At 34.0% G+C, this 22,264-nt stretch overlaps 1 protein-coding gene across 3 annotated transcripts; it reads right to left on the bottom strand.

Moving 5' to 3' along the window:
- Positions 1–2,279: 2,279 nt before the first annotated feature.
- Positions 2,280–20,608, bottom strand: LOC107934236 (transportin MOS14). Of its 3 annotated transcripts, XM_041117539.1 has the most exons (28): positions 20,120–20,267; positions 19,121–19,275; positions 16,677–16,754; positions 16,535–16,597; positions 16,121–16,168; positions 15,904–16,050; positions 15,384–15,515; positions 13,111–13,151; positions 12,255–12,346; positions 12,014–12,141; positions 11,264–11,339; positions 10,988–11,108; positions 10,557–10,656; positions 9,352–9,433; positions 8,844–8,926; positions 8,005–8,121; positions 7,502–7,553; positions 7,095–7,250; positions 6,366–6,489; positions 6,210–6,291; positions 6,046–6,134; positions 5,884–5,958; positions 5,733–5,787; positions 4,902–5,021; positions 4,732–4,824; positions 4,503–4,648; positions 3,078–3,255; positions 2,280–2,933 (listed from the first exon to the last, which is right to left on the bottom strand). In XM_041117539.1, the coding sequence occupies exons 2-28, from the start codon at positions 19,145–19,147 to the stop codon at positions 2,655–2,657; spliced, it is 2,784 nt and encodes a 927-aa protein (XP_040973473.1). In that variant the 5' UTR covers positions 19,148–19,275; positions 20,120–20,267; the 3' UTR covers positions 2,280–2,654. The 3 variants fall into 3 exon arrangements, with proteins under 3 accessions (XP_040973473.1, XP_016722101.1, XP_040973474.1); XM_016866612.2 differs by lacking the exon at positions 19,121–19,275 and having other exon boundaries at positions 20,120–20,608; XM_041117540.1 differs by lacking the exons at positions 16,677–16,754; positions 19,121–19,275; positions 20,120–20,267 and having other exon boundaries at positions 15,904–16,045.
- Between the last annotated feature and the right edge of the window lie 1,656 nt (positions 20,609–22,264).

Here is a 22,264-nt window from a genome sequence, read left to right as displayed (position 1 = left end):
CTTTGTCGATCTCTCTGATTTGAAGGGTTGTATTGCCTATGCTCCATGTTGCCTACCCTAGAATGGGTCATTGGCTGCTGATAGCCTTGAGAACGTTGTGGAGGGGAACGACGCGGAGGATTAGACTGCTGGATGGTGGACACAAAAGAGTTGGCACGAGCTCTTTCTACTTCATCACCTTTCAAAAATTTGTGAACCATTTCATACAACGCGGATAAATTGCTCGGTTGATTCCCAATAATGATGTACCTCAAATGTTGGTGGGTGGCCCCGACAGCAAAGGAGTGGATGACCCCTTAATCTGTAACCCCCCATTGTTATCATAGTGGTTGCACTGAAACTACGAACATAATCTCGGAGGGATTCATTCACCCCTTGGCATATGGTCATCAGATAAGCGGGAGACTGTTGAAGTGTTTTGTTGGCCAGGAAGCAGCTCATTAATTGCCCATGTAATTGCTCGAAGGAGTGAATGGATCCTCAAGTACTGATAGGTACCACTGTCGAGCCGTTTGAGAGAGGGTCATGAAGAATGCTCTAGACATGATACTGTTAAAGGCCCTAAGAATTTTCATGTGATTGTTATAACGAGCTAAGTGGCCTTCTAGGTCTCTTGAGCCATTGAATATGAATTTCGGGAACATGAAAGAAGCTAAGATATGATTGGCTAATACCTCAGGAACGAGTGGCTCACTGGAATAGTTCCAAATGGATTCATCTACTTTGCCTCCATTTCCTATAGCATTTTTATATTGAATGCCTTGAGTCGCTCCACCGAGGAAGCGTTGTTGTTGCCTTGAGTATTCTGGGACACGACCGACTGGTTGCTATTTTCTGGTGGGTCATTCGGATTGTGACGTTCATGATCCATGTGGACTATGGATTGAGCTTCATTGCCCAAATGGGTAGGGTCGTCCCACCTGGGGACCTCTCGAGCTGCCCACAGCTTGTCAATCAACTGCTCATTTTAAAATTAAATTAGGACCAAATTGCTATTTGAACTAGAAATGAATTAGTTTTAATCTAACTAAGACTTAACTCAAATTATTATACACCAAATTAATTTAATTATATATCTAAACTATATCTAAATTATATCCAACAACCCAATGCAATCCTAAGATATCCTAAATTAATTAAAGGCATTCGATAAATCATTGAATTTGTTTTTCATTGAAAAGAAATTTTTAACATTTAATTTTTATGAGTTTGATAACCATCATAATTTTTTATTTAATTCAAAATTTTCAAAAAAAATAGTTGAATGAATTAAGTAAATAAATAACTATTTATCACTTAAAAGTTGAAAAGATTAAAAAAATTATATTCAAAATAAATTATCTTGTTAGTTTTGTTAGTAAAATATTCAAATTCTTATATTTAATTTCTATCCAAAATCTCTAAAATAATATAAATTATTACATCAATAACATTAAAATTATGAAATAAATAATTTTCGAAAATTAAGATTTATTATTATTAAACAACATTATATGTGGTACTTAATTTTATTAGGGTAAACTACATTTGTGATTGCCCAACTATCAATAAATTTCTTTTTGGTCATTCAACTATAAAAAGTTACAAAGTTATTGCCTTAGCTACCCAACTATTTCAAGTGTTTTCATTTTTACGTCTGTTAGTGATAAAAAAATATTCAAGAGTTATGTAACCATTCTATAACTCTTGATAGTTGGGTGATCAAGAAAGAAATTTATCAATAATTAAGCAACCACTTTGTAACTTTTTATAATTAGATAACAAAAAAATTCTAATAAGTGTATTTTACACTTTTTATTAACACAACAAATTTATAATATAAATTTAAAACCTATAAAATTTTGTATTAGAAAATGTTCAACACTTAACCTTTTAGTTTATCAAATAATACTCAACTTAATTTAATTAATTAGTTTATAACATTAATCCAAAACATATAATTAACTATCCTAGAGTAAATGTCAATCTAATAATAACTTATCTTTAAATTAATTCAGCAAACCGAGATTAATTAGATAATGAAAAATTGATCCCTCAATTTATAATGTTTCTTATTTCAGTATCTATATTTTTTGGTAAAAAATCAGGAAAATGAGAGAATCGTACAAGTCACCGAGCGGTCCAAGGCGATTTTCGAATGTCCGACTTTTTAATCATTGGATATAAGAATTGTTTCAGATCTAAAGCTGATTATAAAATGATTGGTTGTAAGGATACAATAATAATGCATGGCGAAGAAGATCGTTCTGGTGTACTTAACATGCAGAGAAACATGCAAATGCAGAAAAAAATCCGTCTTTCACCTTCTAACCATTACAAAACTAAACTTACAACACTGTATACCAACACCAAGGCCTTTTCACCCAAAATTAAAATAAATAATAATTGAAAGCCAGTGCATTCGAGACGACTGGGAGCACCCCATATCTCGAGCAGAAGAAGATACAACAGCCCATTCTCTCCCTATTGTGAAACAAATAAATGCCCAACACTCACCTCAAAGACAGTTGGAAAATTGACCAATGATGATAGATACAAAATCAAGAATGAACCAAAACAGCAAATAGCGGATCGAATTATTCATTCGGCTGCTAAAGCAAGATGAGGCCTCAGAAAAACAGCCCCCTCCACTACTATTTCTTTATTTCTTTCCACTATGGTACAGGTACCAGATTCAACTCAAGTGGCTTTAGTGCTCCTTGCACAATCTCTTGAACTGTTCGATTACGACGACAAACATCAGATAACTCTTCAACAGGGATCATCAGGACATTGACATCAGCTCCGGAGGCAGCATCTGACAAAGCTTGCAAAAATCTTATGCGTTCTACCTCCTTGACAGCAGCCAATGGGATCAATGAAACACTTTCCTTAGCCCACTCCAGAGCTTGCATCCCATATGCTCGAGTTAGTGCTAGAAGTGCATATGCTACCTGAAGTAGTGAAAGGCCCCCACAAAATTCATCGTGTAAGATACTACTTCAGGCAATAGAGGTTTAAACTTATTCTGCTAATTAATCATTTGAAGGTCAATGCGCATAAAATATGGAGAATACAACAAATGTAGTAGAAGCTACCGTCTCTAATCGAGAACTTGGGAGTGCTCCAGTTAGGGAAGCCACCAGGATTCTAGTAATGGTAGCTCCTCGCGGAATAATGACACTATCCCTTATGGATAAAAATTGTTCTCCCTTGCTAGACTTCGCAAGATCAAAGATATCAGACAAGAAGGTCAAGATGGAATTGGAGGCCTCTCTGCAAAAAAAATATAATTAGGCGATAGATTTCTAGAACATTTAATAATAAATCATTAATTACCTTCAATCATAATTAATGATAATTACATTTTGGGATATACCAATATAATCTTTCTTTTCTTTCTTTGAACATCTGAAAATCCTATTTATTATCCAATACCAGTTTTCTTCTTCTCTCTCTCTCTCTCTCTCAATATAGATGAATTATTATTCTATCCACTGGCGGCGGATTTTTTAACTTCTCAAGCAAGATTAAGAAACCACCAAGTGTCTATTTTGGTTATTTTTATCTTTTTTTTTTAAGTTCCCTTTCGGTTAATTTTTATCTTTCTAAATGTAATACAAGGGCACATGTCGGATTTGTAGAATTAAAAAACTTCTACTTACAAGTGTATAGGATACTGATCATATATATTTACACTATACGAGTGTATAGTTTCTCTTTGTCAATGAAAAAGGAAAGATAAATAAAAGTATGTTTTAATCTTAGCTGTATATTTAATTTTGATCTAAGGGTTAGATACAAGTGTAGAACTCTTTAGTATTACATTAGTGTAATTGGATCTCTGGATCCCTTTCATACATTATATATGTGTGTATATTTATATATAGAGAGAGAGAGATACACATATTTAACTAATGAAATTTTTAAATCAAACAATTAGTTAGATAATTTTAATTTACTCAAAAATTGAGGTGCATGATCTACATATGAAATAAAATGATTGTGTTAAATAAATATAAAATTGTGTAAAAAATACAAAAAGAAAGTAAAACTAACCAGTATTAAGTGAATCATTCCTCATACACACACATACAGATGTCATTAAGAAAAAACTTTCATGCTTAAAAAAGTTGGGTAAGGTTTAAAATGTCAATATAGAAGCCCAAAAGTCAAAGGCTTCTCCTATATCCAAGTGCTGAATAAAAAGAAAGATATTCAAGTCAAGTCAGACTGGAGTAAGCACGTATCTTAAGAACATTCTGATTACAGGCTAATAATGTGAGCAAAAAAACATTGTGACGCCATTCATCGACATGGGTATGTTCACTATTTTCTAAGTTTCCCTTGTATTTGAAGGGTCCTTAGATGGTCATATCCCCATACCCATGTCCAGATACACATAAGACAATTGTTGGACATGGATACTTCACAAAAATTGATGTCAAAGCAACAAATATTGTGCATGCACATCAGAAAAACTCATGCAAAAATACAGGCAGCAGGAAGAAAAGAGGCCATACCTGTGCTGCACTGTGATCCCAATCATCGCGCAATCTACTAAAGCTGGAAATATGGAAGAAGGAATGAATAATTGAGGACAATAACGAATGCACCTTGATGCCAACAGAAAACAATCATCTCCAATGTCTGGTCTTCTGGTGAACTCCTGTGGCAACAAAATATGTAAAAGTTGACATATTTGCAAATTTAGATGACTGAACATAAAATATACCACTCACTGAAGCCTACCTTAATAGTTGTGAGAAGACATGTTGTGTGCTTGAAGAGCGCCTCGATCATATTTTTGAGGTAGCTTGCACAAGAAGGATCAGAGCCAAATATCTGCAGGGCAAGTGCACTGACTTCTCAGCATTCTAATAAAGTTAAATTAGCAACATTAACATAGAAAAAAATTGTACCTTTATAACTTCACTAGAGAGATAAAGGAAGCAAGGCTGGTGGTGTTGTTGATACAGGCCTTGAATTTCTTCAAGCATTGCTCCAATTGTGATTCCCATAAATCTTCCAGAAGTTCTCACCTAATAAAAAAAAAACTTTGAGATCACTGCTGCTGCCTAGTAATGCTGAATATTTTCAGGCAGAAGTGAGTGCATATAAGAAATTCATCACTTTCTTGTTTTTCTATGGGGATAGATCCAGCAGTACAAAGATGCTTGGTTTGATCCCACAGCCTGTAAGGTGAATCTGCCACTAGGCAAAACCCACAGCTCAGCTAAGAATAAACCTTAATAACATAATAATAGCACCACCCTGGAGAGTAAGGATTGCAGATTCCAATCGACTTAGTCTCCAAGATAGCAATTACACAATTAATTTAACTTCTCTCAGGAGCCACTCAGATTTCCTCTTAAGATGCACATGTTATGATTTGGGACAGCTAGGTTTTCAAATCCATGCAAAATACAAGGAAAGAAGAGTAGAGCAAGAATTTATGAGAACAAAACTTCAAAAAGATCAAATGGCATAGATTTAGGTCCACCTAAAAAAAACACACTAGGTTAAGTACGCAATGGTAGAGGCATACCATGTTCCATGATCAAACAAAGTAATTTAACAACAATACCTTGAGAATGTAATCATATAATTACAAATTTCATTGGGAGATGCCAAATTTGCATCTAAGATGTGTTTGGCAGAACATTTGTTGACAATCAAACTTCTAAATTCAGTTAATAGAAATTCATTTTGCTGAGCTAACTGAGTAGTACTTAACAGCATAGCAGACTCACAGCATATTTGCAGGCACGGCAAAGAGACTCCATGGTCCGCATGTCCCAAGCACGACTGCAACATAAGCAGTTAAACAGATCAGATAAAAATCAGAAACCTAGCAACACTAAACATGGTGACAACCTATTTCGGAAGTTGTGGAATACTTACAGATCAAATATGGCTTTGAATATTGGCCAAAGCCTGTGAACTGCATCTGCAACTGCTCCAGGATGATTCACATACCTAGAATTGGTTCCAGTTGCATGGTGAAAAAACCTCAACAAACTAACAGAAACAATAATAAAAAAGGATGGTGAACATTCATCTCACCGAAAGATATATGCAAATCGATCTATGTAAACTGTTAATTCTCGAGCATGTTTCTTCTCTAAAACTTCTGGTCCTTGGTTGATAACTTCCTGGAAATGCATCATAATATGATCAACTGTCAAAAAATAAGCATTACTAATTACTCCCATGGGAAACAAACTAACCTGTAAAGGAGTAACAACTGATGAGCACAGTTCCTCCAAGGCATCCTTAGCAGGCTCCGGTGGAAGTTCAGTAATAACCATGCTGCGTAAACAATTTAACAGCCATTAAGAAATTAAATCCGTATTTCCCCTAAAGTAGCTGAGTAACAAACTAACCTCAAAGCTTCTACCAAGTGCAATGAGTCCTCAGCAGAGCCCTTAAAACTACCTTCCCCATTAACTGCTGTATAGTATATATGGAAAAGCTGTTTACAGTAAGCACAAAGCTTTTTCCGGCAATCTGCATTCAACATGAATAAAATGAATGCAAAGTTAAATTTCTGAATGCAGAATAGTACAGCAAAATATATTCACAATCTACATATTATTTCAGGCAATAACTATACAAAAATTTTATCAATTTCAAGGATATTTGAGAAGATTCCAAACATACATACATATACATACACATATATATATGTATATGATGACAGCAATATTCTTGTGCACAATTTGTTCTTTTCTGACTTTTCCTTCCTTTTTCTTTTCAAGAGGGATGCAGTATTCCATTACATACAACCTCACAAAATGGGTTCATGATTCTCAAACACAGCAGAGTGAAAAAGTAATGAAACAATCAGTTCAAATTTTAGTTCCCACACTTAATATGATTTTAAAAAGAAAAGAGAAGATACAACGACAATGCCCAAGTATTGTTTGTCACATTTTGAAAGTGGTTGACTAGCAATGACATAAAAAATCATCTAAGTACAACAAGAAGCAACAATAACAGTTAGTCATGTTATTACAGGCATGAGCATCCTTCAACTTGTTGTGGGATGTATACCATAATATTCCATATAGAGAAAGAATGCAGTAAAATAGTTAAAAAGAGGGACACTTCACCATCACAAATGTGCCTAAATGCCAAAGCAGCAGCTGCTGCAGAATCCTCAGAGGTACGCATGCCGCTCATGAGAATATCAATCACCAAAGGCAACTTAGAGAACCCACTTGGAGCAGCGTCAAGCCACTTAGAGTATGCTCCAACGATTAAGCACACTGAATTTTTACAGGTACATAAATTTTGATTATTGAATTCTGATAAAAAAAAAACTACAAAATATAAAAATAGTAAAAGAAACTACTCTGCAGTTTATGTTGCAGTGGCTCTCCAAGAAAAGCCAGCTAAGAGCAGGCATATTGGACTCAGAACACATCCGCTGCATCAGGAGATGTTCTCCCTGCAGGCCGTGTCACCGGTCTGGGGACAAAATGTAGACAATATCACACAGATTTAAGTGGTAGATTACCCGTCTGAAGAAGCTGGGGCTGATGAGGCAGTTTTGAAAGCAGATCCATAACCTATAAAACCATTACACTTACCAGTCAACAACATTCACAGAATGTGTATCCTATGAGTTATACAATAGATATGGTGTCAAAATATAACAACAGTAAACTGACTGTACAATCCAAAGATCAAAGCGATTAGCAATCTCAAGTACAAACTTTCATGTTGTGAATTTTCTCATTTAGACTGCGAATTAATTCCAGAATAGTAACAGAAGAACTACATAACTTTTAGGGGTGCATGCATATGTATTTTCTTCAAAAGTGAGTCACTTTTTTTTTCACTCATAAAAGTGAATCGCATTGAACATTACTTAATTTTTAACACTGTATATCCCTATATGAAAAAGATAGAAATGGGAGATAATGTTAAGACCCAACGTAACAGGCTAACAGACCCAGGTAAAATATCAAAGTGGTGTATCAACAAAGAGAGTCGCACATGAGAGGAATCTAAATATACCTGAGGCATTACATTTGCTTCAACAACTGAAACATAATTTGATATAGCTCGAATGCAAAATAAAGCAGCCTCAGCGGGACGCCATTCACTCTGTTCATTTCTACAGCTAGATACAGCCTTGGCAATAAAAATATAAAAGAGAAGAAAATCAATTAGCAATAGAGAAATTCTAAAAGCATATTTAGCTCAGTGTAATGGAATAAATTAAGAATGCAATAGTCATTCGGCGGGAATGGAATAGAGAGGTAACCATTAAAATGAAAATGTAACTGAACAAAGGAAGCTATCAAAACGTTTTCTAGCAATTCATTGATCCAATTCCAGACCAGGCCACAAGAAAGCCATGGAACTTCACCAAAACTATAAGAAAGCCGTGGAACTTCACCAAAACTATGTAATCAGGAACCATACAGAACCCAGAAAAAACCCCTGATATTGCTAATATTAAATAAAAAAATCCAAAAAGCCTATTCTTATCAACATCAATTTTGTGGTTAGATTTTCTTTGTCCTTTTGGACTGAGTAATTATATGTGAAAACATGCCAAATTAACTTAAGAATACAATTACCAGCAGCACGATAAGCAAAATAACTGTACAGATGTTTCTTATCACCCACATAACTGATATAGGCAAGGAAAGTAAGTGGAGGAGGATGTAATGTTAACTCAAAGTTACCAGAATCACAGAAGCATTCTTAGCATGACAATGCCATGCACCATCTCAACTTTGAAATTTAGCTTTCTATTACAACCCTCTATTACCGGGCTACTGGAGTCTTGAAGAAAACACAGACATTATGAATAAGTTTATATTGCAATTAAAGAAAATAATAAATACCTCTACAAGCTTCATGTACAGAATTTGCAATGTTGTGTCACCGCCTAAAACTGATGCCGCATCAGTTAACACATCCGCAACAGCTAGCAAAATAACCAATCCCATCAGGGTTTCATCAAAGCCAAAACATATCTTTAAAAATAAAAAAAGAAAGGAAAACAAACTAATTTAACAACCTTTACATACAAAAGATAATTGCAACCAGATCAATGACATGAGACAATTATTTCAGTATATCAGTATAGATAAAATGAACTATCAAGTCACCTACTCTAACAATTTGATAAGGGCTTAGTGATTCAGATATAAGAGAAAAAATGTGCAGAAGCAAACTTCATGTTATCTAATTGGAAACATGAATATGATCTACAATAAACAAAAGAAATAAATAAAATGTAGCAGCTGGAGAACTCACTCTTTAATCAGAAAGATGCACATGATCTACCATTTACTAATTTTTTTCACAAGAGAAAAGATAATAGCCAACATGAAAATAGCCAATTATTACCATATCTAGTCTGTTTGAACTCCTTGAGATCCTCATATGAAAGATTTTGATAGTCATCGGGATATTGAACTCGGGAGCTCACCTGTGAAGAAAAACAACGACACTCCAAAGTCTTAGCCAATAGAAATACTCTTTTAAAACTTGAACATGATTTTCATTCTTTTGCAATCAGTTAAACTTCAGCTGCCAAAATAATTTTTGGCTATTGTTTCCTTTCAGAAAAAATTATATATGTACTATACCTCATATCAAACATTGATTTTCATAAAATATTGAACACAAACATTAATTTTTTTGTTAAAAAATAGAACACTGAAGATAGTAGCAATTGACAGCATGCAGCCTTTCCCCTCAAAATACCCACAACTTCCCATCAGAAGAACAATAACAAAGGAATAAATATTACAATCTACAAATTCTTATGGTTATTATCTCATATATTAATTTAAAGAATGATATGGTAATTAGACAGATACCATATGAGTTTCTGGCTAACAGAGAAGTAGGGATCAAGCTTCTGCAGACTTACTGATGTTCCATAGGTGAAACCAAAGTAGTCAGGCATTCAACTAGACACTAACGTAAGGTACCAGAGAAAAAAAACACCTCTTCAGATACCAGGTAGGCAACTATATTCAGGCACTTTCTACAAGCATAAATATGATTAATAGTGTCTATTTGTTGGAGATGGCATTGCCATCTTTCTTTCAGTCTAGGTTTTCCACAAAAAAGGCAAAGACATCTTAAGTTGTTGGTTGCTTTCATTATCCAGAACATTTCTACAAAAGGTATACAACTTGTTTTATCCTCAGCTAAGTGAGCTGACTAATATGTTTAATTACTCTTCTCTTCTTTCCCTTAACTTCATGAAAAGCTGTCCCTAACTTTATCATCTGAAAAAATAAGCATACCCATGTATTTTTGTGCTAAAACGTTTAGAAAATAAAAATAAAGAATACAGTGCCAATAGTCTATATTCTTAAATAGAGACCTTTGTTTTTGTACTACAATGACCTTGCATGTGGTAACACCTTGTTTCACTTGAGCAAGCATTTTTTAGCATCTAGCACCCCGAGAAAACGAGGGCCTAATCACCCTTAGGACACCATTCCCCATTAAATACAATATTCACTAAAAGAGCTTTGACATTTTACTAAAGACAACACCATAGCTAAATACCCAAAACAGTAAACTAGCAGACTCACCAAGGATACAAGAGACTCATACGATTGACGAAAAACTTGAAGCCTCCGGTTTCTCTCAGTTTCAATGGATGCTTCATCACCAAATGAAATATCAAAATTCCTGGCATTGAAAAAGATTTCAAATCAATTAGAGTTGGCAAAACAGACTTGAGTCCAAAAGCCTGTCCTAACCAATTTGAGACCGAACTTGATCTGATCTAAGTTAACTTAAAATGTCAAAAGCCCAATCCTGAGAAAATCCGACCCCAAACATATTTGAGCCCGAGCTAATCCGAATTTAAAAATAACCAAACCCAAATTGATTCAAGCTCAAAATGATCAAATCCCAACCTAAGATAAGCTTAATCCAAAGAAATCTGATTTAAACCTGCCCATTTGCCACATATAAAATCAACAAGTCATAAAACTAGACAAGTTCCGCATGAACTAACCTTTTTGTCAAGATAACCTGAAGATTGTGCCAAAAGTTAAACGTCATTGAAGCAATATCAAATTCGGGAAGTGAAGCAACTTCTAGCAAAGCATTCACTATCATCATGGCTTCATTTGAACCTGAAAAGGTAAATCCATCAATTGAATGGTAAAGAGAAAATTCACAACATTGTCAACAGTGTTCATGCTAACAACTGCAACTTGCATTAATTCAAATAGTCCATTATTAAGAGGTGAAAGCATTCAACAATTATTGAAATTTAAATATATAGTACCAGTTGCAATCAGTTCGACATATGAATCACCCATATCTGCAAATAACCGAGCAATGGCTTTCACATCTTCGTCATCCTGAAATCACAAAGTAGAATTTAGGAAATGAAATATCAAATATTGTAACTTCCTCAAATATGTAACTGTGTCCCATGAAGAATACACAAGCAAATAGTTGTCTGAAAATTCTGCCAGGCAAACCCTTGAAAGAATCACAAAAAGACAAATAAAACATCTCAAAATCACCCTCGTAATATAAAGCACTAGCAATGGAAAGTTTTATAGCATTAAACACTGTTCTGTCTTCTATGACATCAATAAGATATATAATCCCAATTATACAATATTGTAGTTGACATATAAAGTAAATCATCTCAAATTCCACCCAATTGTTAGAACAAAGAATGAATCAGCTCCTACATACTCCCTTCTAGGTCACAGCTAAGGAATAAATCTACTTCTAATTGTTTGAAAATAATGAAGATTGAATTCTAAAAACAATGAAACACTGCCCTATTGACACTAATACATTATATTTGCTGTCTCCAAGATCAACATATGCCATGTTTTACAAATAAGAAACAAAGTTACACTGTTATTGAATATTCAGTAATATACCAGCCAAAATCTAATAGTTTTTCCATTATCATCCCCAATCGATCCATTTCCCAACAATATGACATGATTTTTCCCATCAAGAAGAAAAACAACGAAGTGGGAGTGGGAAACATTTAAAGAATCCAATGTCATACCTTTGAAGAATCTCTAAGTTGTGCCTGTAGACTCATAACTTGAGGGACAATTACTTGAATTAATGGCATTTGTACAGAAACACCACCAGAGCTTCCTGATGCTGTGTAGTGTATCAATTCAGAAACAACTGCAAGAAAAGGGAAAATAATGAATGAAACCCAATGAGGGTATATCCCCATCTAGCTACCAGAATATTTTAGTAGCAACTGACTGAGAATATTTTCTCAAAAACTGCAATACCATTCACAGATGCCTCAGAAAGTATATCACAATTCAAACTTGAAAGAGCCGTGAGGACCAATGGGTGAGTTGCAAGTACAGAACCAGGGATCCTGAAACCAACAGATGTGGAAATCAACCCATGAATGACTGTAAATTCAAATGAGCAAGGAGAACTATCATATGATTATCACCCTCAAGATAATAGAAACGGAGGAAGTCAAAGACATTATCTATTAATTAATTTCTAGATAGACTAAAAAAGTGGAATACGTTTAAGCAATCAAACACTGGAATAACTTAGCTGCTAGCACAGCTAATTTAACCAGTAAAATTCCAATCCACCCACACTAACCATGCACCAACTTACATCACCCACCAATACAACCCATTCCCAGGGAACAGAGTCCATATATTCTCCCAATAGAGGCTTAATGCAATAAAGGAATAAAATATATCGTCTTGGAGTTTTATCAGAAAACTTTTAGAGGGCATGCCAGTTACAAACCATATCACAACAGAAAAACCCTCCTGCTGATTGTAACAGTGATCCAACTTATAAAAGATCAGGTTTTACTCAAGATGCTTTTAATGAGGTGAATAGAATCAGAAAAATCCTTAATCTTCCAACAATTGCTTTGCATAATCATACAAAAATCTCATAACAAAAACATCTATACCTAGGCACCAGTCCATTTACACAAACAAATCCAGAAATACTAAAATCTTAAATAGATCCCACTTTCAATAGAAGTAAATAAACAAGGTATCACTCCAAATTAAAAGCATAAAAATCAACCAAACTAATCCCCTATAGAAACAAAAACAGGAACATAGTATTTGTCCATAAATAAAAGGTACAATAGAACATACATACCCATGCTTTAGCCGAAGCCAAGAAGCAAATGCCTCAAGAACCTGATAAATCAATCATGATGAAGTAACATAAGAAGCTACTTAATCAACATTCATAAGCAAATATATAATGTGCAAAAATCATCAACCTTAATTAAATCTTCTTTCTTATTGAGAACCTTAATGAAAATTTAATTGACAAGACATCTATTAACTAGTTAACAAGCTAGAAGATATCTTCTTCCTATTTTCAATATTACATGCATAAGTCTCCCCCACCCCCACCCCCCAACCCCAATTTCAAAAAAATAACTTTTTTAAGGGAAAAAAGAAAAAATGTATATTTATCATATCACAATAGATCACACAATAAGTGACAAGGAAAAGAGGCAACGTGACAAGAGGTGTTTCTTTCCCTACCTCCTAGCAGCAGGTTTAGGTTTATAATGACAAATGCAACTTAAACTCCACATTGGAAAACTCTACAATAACCCTTGTCTTTTGAACAAAAAACTTTTGAACAGAAAAGCCACCTTTATTTCCTATAGAACATACCAGCTATGAATTTGCATTTGGCTTATCATTGAACCATATTATTATGAAATTAAACCATTTTTTGACAAGTGACAACACTCTATGATTGACACATCAGCACCGATTATTATGAAATTACATGGGTCCAGTTTTTGTAATCATGATTTTTTTTATTTGTTCCTTTGTAATTTGGGAATATTAGATGATAAGCTCATTTTCAATTATCTTTTTTTATAGTTCCATTTTAAAATATTACATGATTTAAATAGATTTTAACTCTATTTAGTTCAATTTTATTTTTAAGTCCTACGCAATTTTCATTTTTTTTTTCATTTTAATCTCTAAGTTGAAATCTTAATTTATTCAATTTAATAAATAAGTTCAATTTTGACTTTTATACTAGGTCCTTATGATTTAGGTTTTAATTTTCACAAATTCCTTACTTTAATTTGTTTTTTTTTTTTTTTACAAACTAATTTATGTGTCATATAATTGGTTATTTATTAATATTTTATATGTTTACTTTTTTTAAACAATTCACATACAACATATATCATAAGGACTATTATGTACTGGTTCATTTATATTAAATTATAAAGAAGTTGAAATAAATGATTTTGAAAATGGTGATTTAATTTTATAATTTACTTTTAAATATATTATTTTTCAAGCGTTACAATTTTTTAAATATATTTTAAAGAAAAATTTTAATATATTGTAATAGATAAATACAATAAACCTGCGCATCGCACAAGTATGCAAACTAGCTTTTTCAAATAGTAATATTTTAATAATAATATTTAATTCTAAAATATTATATTTAATATTGAGTACTTAAAACAGTACTATTTGTTATTAAAACACAAATTGTATAAACATTTAAAATATTAAAATAATTATTATTAAAATAATATTTTCTATTAATATTAATGCTATTAAAATATTAAAGATTTTATATTTAAAATATTCATAATGCTTCGATATGTTATTAAAATAATAAATAATATCCATTTTTAAAAAAAATATAATAATAGGCTCAAGTGAAATTATGCCTTGATCTAAATAATCATGTTTCTATTCAAGTCGAACAACTTAGAGTCAGCTTTTTTACAAAAATTGCCTTCCCCTTTTCAAAGGGGGGAGACTGAAAACATAACTTATTTTCTACTGGCCTAGCTATTTTTTTGAGAAACAAACACATGGAAAATATTTTCCTGAAGTCATTTTCAACAAACCAAAACACCCTAAGATTAAATTTTAAAACTAACAACCTTGTTTCACCTTGACACCCATTACCTTCACTAAAGGTTTCACATGCATGCCAAGCAATACGTAACTTAACGAAGCAAGTTTACGAAACAATTACACTACAATATGCAATATCAAAGAGAATAATTAATACTTAGTCTTAAATGTCTTGAATTCTAGAAGCCTTGGTTAGTTGAATTTTTTCCCAGGAATTATTTATATATTTCATTAATAGAAACTGAGTAAGTTGACAACAATCCTCAAGCTATTGAAATCAATGTGGCAGGCAAGTGGGAATAGGGAGAAGTATGTGGCAATTAAGTTGATATTCCTTTAGCACAAAAGGTTACTGGTTGATCTTGGCTCTCTGTTTAGTCATTTCTTTATTTTTATAACATTTCTGTAGTTGTTGTGAGTTTGTTTGCTTCCAACTTTCCCCTTCATTCTTAATTCATCACATAGATACTAAATTAAACTACAACATAGTAGTAACAGAATAAGAAAAGCTCTTACCTGCTCTTTCAATTCACTTATACTTAAACAAGCTGTCAGTATGTTAAGAGCAATTTCCATTTGAGAAGTTAGCTCTTTCTCAAATTGACGGCGTCGTTCAGGACGAGCAGCTATCTTGTAGTTGAATGCTTCCTGGTTATAAGCAAAAAACAGTAATCAATGCCATGGACAAAATGCAGCCACATTAAACTAGTTTGTGCAAACACTTTTTTAAGACAATTACATGTTAGGAAGAACTTTCATTTCCCATACTCAAAGTTTATAAAATGTTTGAAGTTCTGTCCAACACTAAGGCATCAAGAAAATGTTCAAAAAGGATGACAGCTTTCTCCAGTCATAGACTAATTAGACCACTAATAAGTTCAGAGCGTTTATTTAGAAGGTATGTACCAGAAAAAAAAAAGAATCAATTAATTAGCAACTACCAGTTCAGAATATCAAATAAACTATAGCTAAAAGTGAAATCAGATAGATATGCCAAGCTATAACTAGATAAGATAAGTCAAAAATTTATACATACCTCAGGTAAGACAGTAAGTAGCTCCAAAAAACCTGGAATATACTCTGGATGAGCGTTCATCCCATCTCGAAGCCAATTGACAATGCCACCATCTCCCCAGTCTTCTGCAGGAACATGTACAGCCAAAGCAGCAACTGCAATGCTAATCTACAAAGCAAAATAAATGAGCCAAAGCGTTTCATGTTTAGCCAAATTATAGGTTATGAGTGTATAGTACCTGAGTCCGGACAATAGCAGGCCCTTTATGGAACTTTTTCAACAAGTTCTGCATTTGAAATATCAGTCCAATAAGATCTCTATAAAGGTGTTCCTTAGCATTACCAATAGGAGTATGCATATATATGTGCATGCACATAACAAACAGAACAGCAACTTATTTATGGATTTACAGCTGTTGCAAGATAGAGCAGATTTAAAAGGTTAATAAAACAAATGAACCATACAAGTTTAATGATCCCATTCATATACTTCAAAATTATGAAAGTGGGTGCAACACTAAAATGAATGATTCCTTTTTCGGAAAAGGATAAAAGTATACATATACTTTCATAACTTGGATTTTGTCAGCAATTGATATGATGTTCGAATCTAGGTTTCTTCAGTGGTAAAAAATATACATGATCCAACTCACATTTAAGGAATCCCTTAATTGGCGAAAAGCTTCAGATGGTAATTCTTCAAAATCACGTTGTACCTATCAAACAAATGCACCACAAAAAGTAAAACATTTTTTTATCATGAACATTGAGCAAATAAATGCATGTTGAAGTTACCTTGCTTCTAAGTGTCTGCGAACAAAATATTAAAGTCTCTGGATTGCTAGTGGCATCATGAAGCAAATTATCAGCAACCTAAGAAGAAAAAGAAGGTTAAAATGAGATATACGCACACTTAGATGAAAAGAAAAGAAAAATTGCAAAACAAGCAACACAAAACAAATTTTCAGACTACTAGAGACCAACAGAAGCTTAATTACATATTTTTAGATTAGAATTAGGTTTAATTACTAGTAATTAGTGAGAGATTAGATCCAGAATGGCCACTCCACACTTTTGAAGAATTTGGAGTTCTCTTCTAGGAAGATGCTAGATCAAGCTTTGAAGATGATCAAATTTGAAGATTAGCTTGGAGAATTAAGCATTTATTTTCCTCTTTATTTCCTTTTCCTTTTATCTAGATTTGATTGGATTGATGTTGCTGCTTAGATCTAGGATCACTTATGGAAGAGTGTTGAACTAATTTACTAGATTTCAGATTCATGATGAATCTTATTATGAATTCTTGATTGATTCTTGAGTTTTATCTTCACAATATTTTGGTTATTGGACTTAATGTGGATTAATTGATTAACACCCCCCAATTAATCCGATTTCACGCTTGTGATTTGGAGAAGTTGGTTCTTCTTGAAACACCCAAGCACCATAAGTCCACGAGAAGCACCAAATCAAAACCTCCTAGGAACAACACTATTCTCACAAAGCAAATATAGCAGCCTCCCACCCTAGTTCAAAACCCTCAACATCAATAGATCCTAGGCTTAAGGTAAAACAAGATTTGAGAATGGATGATGCTCAAAAATGAACTGAAGAGCATCAGAAGTTGATTCACTAGGAAGGAGTCTATCAATCTATAGAAAAGCAAGTAAGCAATTGCTCAAAATGGTGAAAAAGTTCTTAGAAGCTCTATGTGAAGTTGAACCTAAGCCATGAGCCCAAGACACCTAATGATAGGTTGATAGAGGAAAATGTGGATAATGATAATTCCTTCGAGCAATTTAGGACTCTGGCGATTGATGCGGCTCTAGAGCAAGCAAGAGCTAGCTTAAGATATATCGAATAGCTAAAAATCCCAATTGTTAATATCAAGAGAGTTAACAATGCTAAGGAACAAGTAAGAATTGCCTTTAGTGGGGAATTCTATGAGAGTTGTACTTAATTACCTTAGGATAGTCCGGTAAAGGTGTGAGACTTCCTGATTTATCTAGCAATGAGACTAGGAGTATCGAGAGAGCATTTAGGTGCATTTAAAAGCTTGAGAATAGCAAAATTTGCTAATTAAATCCAAGGTAAGATTACATGTCCATGAGATATATAAATAGGAGGATTCAAAAGTCTAAATCCATCCACACTCGATTTCTTCAAGGGAATTACTTACATTGCTAACCTACTTTTACCTTTTATTAATTGTTGATCGATCATTAGAATAGAGATGCAATTGTGTCTAGTTCCGATGATTAGTTGTGTCTAATAATGCTAGGATCATTCTTTGCATTTAGCCCTTAACATCCATCCCATGAGTTCGATCCTTAGAATTCTTCCTTTTAGAAGCAACTCCTTTGTAATTATTACTTGATAAAAATCCATGCATTTGCCAAAAAAAAAAAAGGCTTCTAGGTTGAATATTTGTTGTACATGTTCCGCCCTATCAAAGTGGAAGCTCTCATAAAGGCTCTTGTAGTTGTAGCTAGTCTACTGGTCCTGCTTCAGATATGGATCTAAATAGAGCGCAATGATGCCTACAATATGATCCATGTATCAACCCAACATAAAAGAAAGGGATTCTTGTTGCTTGCTTATTCTAACTAATAGCCAAAAACATTTTAATTTGACAATTTCTAAGAATTATGAATTGTATAGAGAAATAAACAAAAACTTTCTAGTACATGAGCCTATAATTTAATACATCAGATAATCTCCAGACTGTGTTACTCTAAGTCTTCATTTTCTTGAGTTACTCATGTTCGACCACCATATCTAACACATATAGGCATGAGTATGGGGACATGACCCTCCAAGGATCCACCAAATACATGGAAAAACATGAAAAGAATTGAAAGTGTCAGTGTCAAACACATAACATATTTGACACTTCCACCTAAGTCCAAGTAATGTAGTCTCCAATTAAGTCTCATGTGAATCCTTTGCTTTTCCGTCCTCTAGCATCTTGGATCATGCAAAAATAGCAATATGTGCTAAAAACAAACAAAAAGGCACACTTATAACCAAGTTGACCTTCAAGGAAAAATTTTGAATGATAATGAAGATGCTACAACAAGTTCATCCCCTTGCCAAATGAGCTTAATAAAAAGGCCAAAAGCAAGCATAGAACCTAGTAGCAGCAAGAGGGTGGCCAAGGCATGCTCTTAAGAAGTTGAAAACAGCAAGAGAATGCAATGATTAGCCAGTAAATGGCTGCTAATTATGTTACTTGAACTTACGTGTGAGTGTTGAATACAGGTATACATCCTACGCAAGTATGGTCAGATTTTTCCAAGTTATTCCATGTTTGGAGGTCATATCCTCAAATCCATGTGCTAAACAGATTGTCAAACGCAGGTACTTCAAAAAAAATGAAGAGTCGAAGCAACCTAAGCTGGTAATAACAGTTCATAAGACTAGGTAAGTTACACGTTATAATCCTATTCAATGTGAAACACTAACAACAACTATTCTTAATCTATCACATAGAAATGTGCATTTGATTTTCAAATATTTGTTTCAGTTTACTTTTTTGTTCTCATTCTATGTTTATGTTTCATTTTGATTATTGAACAAGCAATGTTGTTAAATTGTTGCACCTGAGTGCAAAACAACAAAATCACCTCAAACTTTCAGGCAAGGCACATCTGATGAGAAGATGCATGCCTAGTGTTTTGTGGGATACATTGCATCACTCGTTAGAGTTTATTATTAGAATTATATATCTTAAGCTTATTCCACGAACATATATTAATGAATAAAAATATGTATATTGTGTCTTACTTCCCTCAGATAATCTCTCTTTTTTTTTTCTTTTTTGTGCCTTGTCCCAAAGATAATATAATGGTTATAGAGCCTAGGGTCTTGGCAACATTGAAGACAAGTACGAAATGCAAATAATTCCACTTCCCTATTTGAATATGTTTTCTATGGAACTTAAGCAGCGTAAACTTTTCACTGTTTAGAAATTAATATTCTCAATAAAAACCTTTTTAAAAAAACTCAAATACTACCAATTCCTTCCAATTATCACAATTTACTCAACCAGACAATGCAATAAATCACAACACTATACCAATAACTAATCTCCCAATAATCCTGAAGTTCAACATTTGGATTTTGACTAAAGCTCCACCAATAAAAAAAACTAAAATTTCTAAAATATACAGAAATAATCATATCCGATCACGGTCTTATTAGCACAAATCGAACTAAAAAAAACTCAAAGAAGAGAATACCTGCCAAGCGTCGATTGTGCGTTGAAAATCTTGCAACCATCGATCGGCTTGCATACGCACCGCATCGTCGGGGTAATGATACAGTGCATTTAGGGCTTCTTTCACAGTGTTCTGCAGCTCCATACTCTGCATTTTTATTTCTCTTTTCGATTTCAAAATTCAACTGTACACTCGCAGAAATAAGGGGGGGAAAACAAAACCAAGTTCTCTTTGATTTCGACTTCAACTCTATTGTTAAGAGATTTTAGTTGATTTTATCTCTATATTAGCCTGACTGCTTTGGGTTCTGGTCTTAGGGGTTTTTTTTTCCTTTTTTTTTTGTCTTTGTTTTTTTAATGAAATTTTGGGAGGGTTTTTGGCGCCCCTCGGTGAATTCGGGGGGCTTTGGTGAGCTCTGATTGGTGGTAAAGGTGAAGGGCAGTGAGATTTAAGCCGTCCGTTCTGTGTGATCTTTGACTCTCATTCTGTCTATCGCGGATGGCCAAATGATTCTTGTTATCATATTTCTTTATGGGTCTAATAAACACGTGGACGATGATTAACGGGTTTTGATCAGAGTTAATTTTTTATTGAAAGAGTTAAACTTGATACTTAATTTTCTATTACTTTTCGGTAATTTAATAAGCTATTATAAGAGTAGTAAAGACAATCCATGGGAAATTAAAGAAAGTCTGTAGGGAGAAGCATCTCTCGCCCATCCGACGGTCTCTTTCAAGAGCTGTGGATTCCCAGACCAAGCCACAACCTGTCTTTCATCACTGAGAAAGTTCTAAATATCCTAAACCAAATGCTGATACTTCTAATTGAGCTTACCCTTGGCATGCATGTTTCCAAGCAGTTTTGCCAATAGCAAGAGACTTATCTAACAATCGTTAAATTTGCCGAGTTCATCCTTTAATAAAGCTCAAAACAATTGTGATGTATTGGTAGCAGTTACTGGTAATTAGCAATCTGTTAATAACTAGTTAGTCTGTTATGGATTAGCTATATATAAACCCTAGTTGGTGTTCACAGCAATATATGAAGAAATACAATAAGTTTTCATCACTTAAACTGTTTCTCATTATGGTATCACAACCATAGAATTTTTTTTCTTTTCTTTTCTTCCATGGCAACTGAAGCTGTTTCCGGCAATGATGATGAGAATCGTCAGTCGTTTAATATAGCTACTCCAGCAGATGGCTCGTCTCCTGATCCTGGTCCTGGCTTCTTACGCAAGGTTCAATAATTCCCTAAGCATGATACTTTCAAGCTTAGTGATCGTAATTTTCTTTTGTGGAAACAACAGGTTATGCTAATTCTTGAAGGATATGGTTTGCATGAGTTTGTTCTTGGCACTATTGCAATTTCTCCGCAGAATATTGTTGACAACAATGGTATTCTCACTTCTAATCCCGAGTTCTTGTTTCACAAGCAACAAGACAAGTTGTTTGCTTCGTGGCTATTATCTACCATTTGTGATGATATTCTAGTTCATCTCAGTAGTACCAAGACGAGTTGTGAGGTATGGAGTACTGTTTTGTGTCGGTTTGCTTCTAAGTCTACTTTGGCAATTTCTACCTTGAGACATTTTCTTTACTCTCAAAAGAAAGGTTCTTTAACAGTTAAAGAATATTTGGCTAAGGTTCAAAGCCTATGTGGCACTCTCCTGGCCACTGGAAATGTGATTTCTAAGCAAGAACAGGTTATTGTTCTTGCTGGTCTACCGGTGGAGTATGAGTCCATTGGCACTTGGCTTCTGCGATGAATGTCTCTCTTGATCTTCTTATTGAAATACTCTTTGACTATGAGAATCGTCAATCAGACTTGGTTTCTAGTTTGTCTCTTCAAGTCAATCTCGCCCAACAATAAGCTTCTACGGATAGTAGCTCTCATCAGTCTAATAGAACGTTTGGATTGTCTTCTCGAGGGCGTGGTCGGTTTTCTCGAGCTAGAGGTCACGGTAGACGGTTCTCTCAAAATAAGCCTCAATGTCAGTTGTGTGGACGGATTGCTCATACAGTTCATAAGTGCTATTACTGGTTTGATGAATCTTTAGAAGGAGTTTCTGATCAGCCCATGCAGGTGCATTGTCATCAGTTTCAAGGGTCGGTGTCAGGCTCTTGTGATGGATCGCGGTGTTGCTCTAATCATGGTAAGATGCAA

Source organism: Gossypium hirsutum, chromosome A07, assembly GCF_007990345.1.
Source record: "Gossypium hirsutum isolate 1008001.06 chromosome A07, Gossypium_hirsutum_v2.1, whole genome shotgun sequence".
NCBI classification, from domain to species: domain Eukaryota; kingdom Viridiplantae; phylum Streptophyta; class Magnoliopsida; order Malvales; family Malvaceae; genus Gossypium; species Gossypium hirsutum.
The sequence above is the reverse complement of the archived record's forward strand: the minus strand, read 5'-3'. Positions and strand labels throughout refer to the sequence as shown.